The 4,122-nt window shown below is 35.6% G+C and overlaps 1 protein-coding gene across 1 annotated transcript; it reads left to right on the top strand.

Annotated features, from left to right (window-relative positions):
* On the top strand, positions 426 to 3,838 carry LOC18594488 (rust resistance kinase Lr10). The gene is made up of 4 exons (XM_018124857.1): positions 426 to 1,356; positions 1,858 to 1,949; positions 2,059 to 2,088; positions 2,572 to 3,838. The coding sequence occupies exons 1-4, from the start codon at positions 662 to 664 to the stop codon at positions 3,705 to 3,707; spliced, it is 1,953 nt and encodes a 650-aa protein (XP_017980346.1). The 5' UTR covers positions 426 to 661; the 3' UTR covers positions 3,708 to 3,838.

The raw sequence follows: 4,122 nt of genomic DNA on the forward strand, positions 1-4,122 counted from the left end.
TATATATATATACACTCCCTCCCTCCATAACCTTTTTATTTTTTGTTCATATTTTTCTTAAATAAATTTTAGTTTTGTACCAACTCAGCCATTCATATTATTAGGCTATTTTGTCCAATGGGAAACTACATGCATTTCCAACTTAGAGAGTCAAGTTAAGATTTATTTTTGTCAACAATCTTTCTTATGAAAACAAAGAAAAGATTTGGAGCTTTTGTAATTTTCTTTGGTAAAATAAAAAGAAAAATAATAATTGGATTTGGTATTTAAATTAGGTGAAATAATTTTCTACTTTTTTATTATGTGCAAAATAAATTTTATTTATTTTTACGCTTTTCTTCACGCATACCGTCCTTTCCTTTCCTTTCCTCCTCCCTTCTCTCTTCTCACTACTTTTCTTCTTTTCTTCTCTCATCTCATACTCTCCCTTTTGTTGTACTTACTTTCCATTCTCTTTTTCCCCTCAGCACTCATAGTGTGAGCTAGGAAAGTGATCACCACAAGCCTCTCCAGCCCAGTACCATCTCACTCAACAACCCCTTAACACAACCTTTGGAAAGGAGCACAAGCGACCCCAACGCATGCCACACACTTCCTCTCCCCTCCCAGCTCGCCCTCTGTATTAATTATTCATCAACAAACCACCCAAATTAATTTTAGCATGCCAAAACCAGAAGCACAACTTTCATGGTTTGGCCTCGTGGCCGCCCTTGCTTTATTTCTACTCCCGGAAACTTGCATCGCCAGAAGCATAAACAAGGATTGTGGCTTTACTATGTGTGGAGATGTTAACATCCGCTTCCCTTTTCGATTAACAAGCCAACCTCACAACTGTGGCAACCATAGGTATGAGCTGGAGTGTGAGAATAATAACCGCACCACTTTGGTCACGAAACATGGGAGATTCCATGTCCAAAACATCTCTTATGAAATGGGAAAAATGCAAGTCATCGATGCGAATCTGGACAGGGATGATTGCTCCCTTCCTCGCAGTTCCCGCAATAGTTTTGATGCTGCATGTGAGCTACCGTATGCGATGTCTTATGCTACAAGCAGCAATATGTATCTTGTAAATTGCACAACACCGATGAAATCTTCTCTGTATGTTGATGCCTCTCGTTGCCCCAATCGCTCTTCCCATCCACCTACCTACTTTTATTTTTTAGATCAAGGAACACGGCCTGTTGATTTCAATCAGTTTTGCACGGTCGGAGCACAGGTTCCAGTTGGGCGAGAGAATATCAGCAACATGTCTACTGTGGACATCTACAAAAAACTATTACTGGGCTTTGAGCTGTCATGGTTGGACTCCGATCATTTCTTGCTGCAGTGCAGGGATGATAAACTTCGAGTGATGTAAGAATTTTCAATAATTTCATTTTATTTTCCTAGGCTGAGTTAGGTTGGGTCATTATATGTTTTGAATAGTAAAAAGTTAACGTTTTGCTCAAACTTCAATTTATTAGATTAAAAATTTTGAAAAACTTGAGTTCCTTTTACCTGATTTTATTCTTTGCATGAAGCAGGGGAGACCTGCTGCAAAGAGGAATGGAGAAAACTCCCTTAACAATGGAGTGAAAAAAAAAGAGACTAATCCCTTTTATTTATTTATTGCTCCGCCAACGTCGAGACAAACTTCATTAAGAAATTAAACGGAATATATATGGACACAAGCTAGCCCAGTCCTTTGGGAAAGGTAATGCGCAGGTCAAGTGGTCGAATCCCTGTCCTGCTTGGGGGCTATAACCCTTATTACCTAGCAAAAAGAAAACAAGAAATGCAAAGCAGGGTACAAAGCAAACCTTTTATTTGAGTTTCTGATATCTTTGTTTTATTTGGATGTGTTGAACATTCCAGATTGGACTCTTTGCTATATGCATTGAGCACCTATGCGGCCAGCATCGTACATTTCCCCTTCCATAGCCAAGATTATTATTATGAAGATAAAAGTAAGCTTAATTTGCAGGTTTCATACCTAGTTTTCGTATTGAATTTGCTCTATTTGTTCTTTATATGGAAGTAATTATGTTTCGTTTTGGTCTTGGTATTTTTCTGCAGGAACGTATATTTTATGTCTTGGAGTAACAGGTAAGCTTTAACTCTGTTATTGCATATACACAAAATTGAGCAGCATTAATGTTTTCATTTATAAAATCACTGAATTTCTGTTTTGAAAAAAAATATTAAAGAGCTATTAGATCATACCAGCTTATAAATGTACCCACTTAAAACTCACAAAAGAATAAAGCTTTTTAATGATTTTAATTTTAGAGCTATAATATTTAATTTCCTTTATCATATTCAAACTATACCATTTAATTCTGAGAGAAAGCTTTGTACTACACTTTTATTGGGCAATTCCCGCACTAGGTTTTCTTTTCCTTTTTCTTTGTTGTCTTTCTGAAAATAAGCATCTTACACTTTTCCATTTTGTTATAAAGTTAGTTCGTTAGAGCTAAAGTTAACAGCACTTAAGTTGCTCGATATAAGACATAATCACTTTTTTTTTTTAAATAATTTCATTCAAATATACTAATGTGTTCCAACATACTTTTTTTTTTTTTAAAAAAGGAGGAGTTATCTTATTAAGAGCTTTGCCGGGAATATGTTGCTTGATCGTAGTTGTTACGTACAAATGGCGAAGAAGACATTTATCTGTGGATGATACGATTGAGGAGTTTCTTCAAAGTCAAAATGATTTAATGCCGATAAGATATTCTTATCGTGAAATAAAAAGAATGACGAGAAGTTTTCGAGATAAATTAGGTGAAGGTGGTTATGGTTCAATATTTAAAGGAAAGCTTCCTAGTGGCCATTTTGTAGCAATAAAGTTATTGGGTAAGTCAAAAGCTGATGGACAAGATTTCATTAATGAAGTTGCTACAATGGGGAGAATTCATCATGTTAATGTGGCCAAACTTATTGGATTTTGTGTGGAAGGATCAAAACAAGCTCTTGTCTATGACTTTATGCCTAATGGATCTCTAGATAAGATCATATTTGCAGAAGAAAACAAAACTATCTTGAGTTGGCAAAAAATGTTTGATATTGCGCTTGGGGTGGCTCGAGGAATTGAATATTTACATCAAGGATGTGACATGCAAATTCTACATTTTGATATCAAGCCACACAATATTCTTTTAGATGAGAACTTTATCCCAAAAGTTTCGGATTTTGGTCTTGCTAAACTCTATTCGGTAGCTGATAGCATTGTATCACTCACTGCAGCACGAGGTACAATTGGATATATTGCTCCTGAATTGGTCTACAAAAACATTGGAGCCATCTCGTACAAGGCTGATGTTTATAGTTTCGGAATGCTATTGATGGAAATGGTGGGAAGAAGGAAGAATTTGAATGCATTTGCTGAACACTTAAGTCAAATATACTTCCCTTCATGGATTTATGGCCGGTTTCATCAAGGAGACGACTTTGACTTGGGAGAGGTTACAGATGGTGAAAAGGTAATTGTTAAGAAGATGATAATAACAGCTTGTTGGTGTATACAAGTGACACCTAATGACCGTCCTTCAATGGGCAAAGTCTTGCAGATGCTTGAAACAGATGTCGAGCTCCTTCAAATGCCCCCCAAACCTTTTCAACTTCCTTTTGAAGTATCAACTAAGGATCATGTTGATGACAATCCAAGCAAGGATCCAACTTCATCACTTTTTTCTTCAAATGCAATTAGTTTAAATATAGCCTAAGCTATTAAACTTTTCATTTTTATCACGTTACCATTGTACTTTGGTAATAAGAAAAAAATCATATCCCTCCAAAGCCTAGAATTTTGTATTCTAATTTCCAAACTTTGCTCTGTATTTTGAGCTCTATTTCTATGGGTTTTCTTTTTTTTTTTTCCATTTTGTGCTTTATTTCATAATATCCTTCATTTTTGTTCTTTTGACCTCTGCTATTATTTCTTTTGTTAAGCTTAACCTTCTCACTCTTTGTAGGAATGGCTTTGAAAAATTAAAAAATGGTAATGGAAGCAAGAACTCCATAAGATTTAAATTCCAAGACAAAGGCCAGGCCCTAGTGTTTGCCTTCGTTTTGTGATTTAAGTCCAACGATGTCAAAGATAAAAAAGAGAATAGAAAATGGGAAAAGCTATGTTATTAC

Source organism: Theobroma cacao, chromosome 7 (assembly GCF_000208745.1).
Source record: "Theobroma cacao cultivar B97-61/B2 chromosome 7, Criollo_cocoa_genome_V2, whole genome shotgun sequence".
Lineage (NCBI taxonomy): Eukaryota > Viridiplantae > Streptophyta > Magnoliopsida > Malvales > Malvaceae > Theobroma > Theobroma cacao.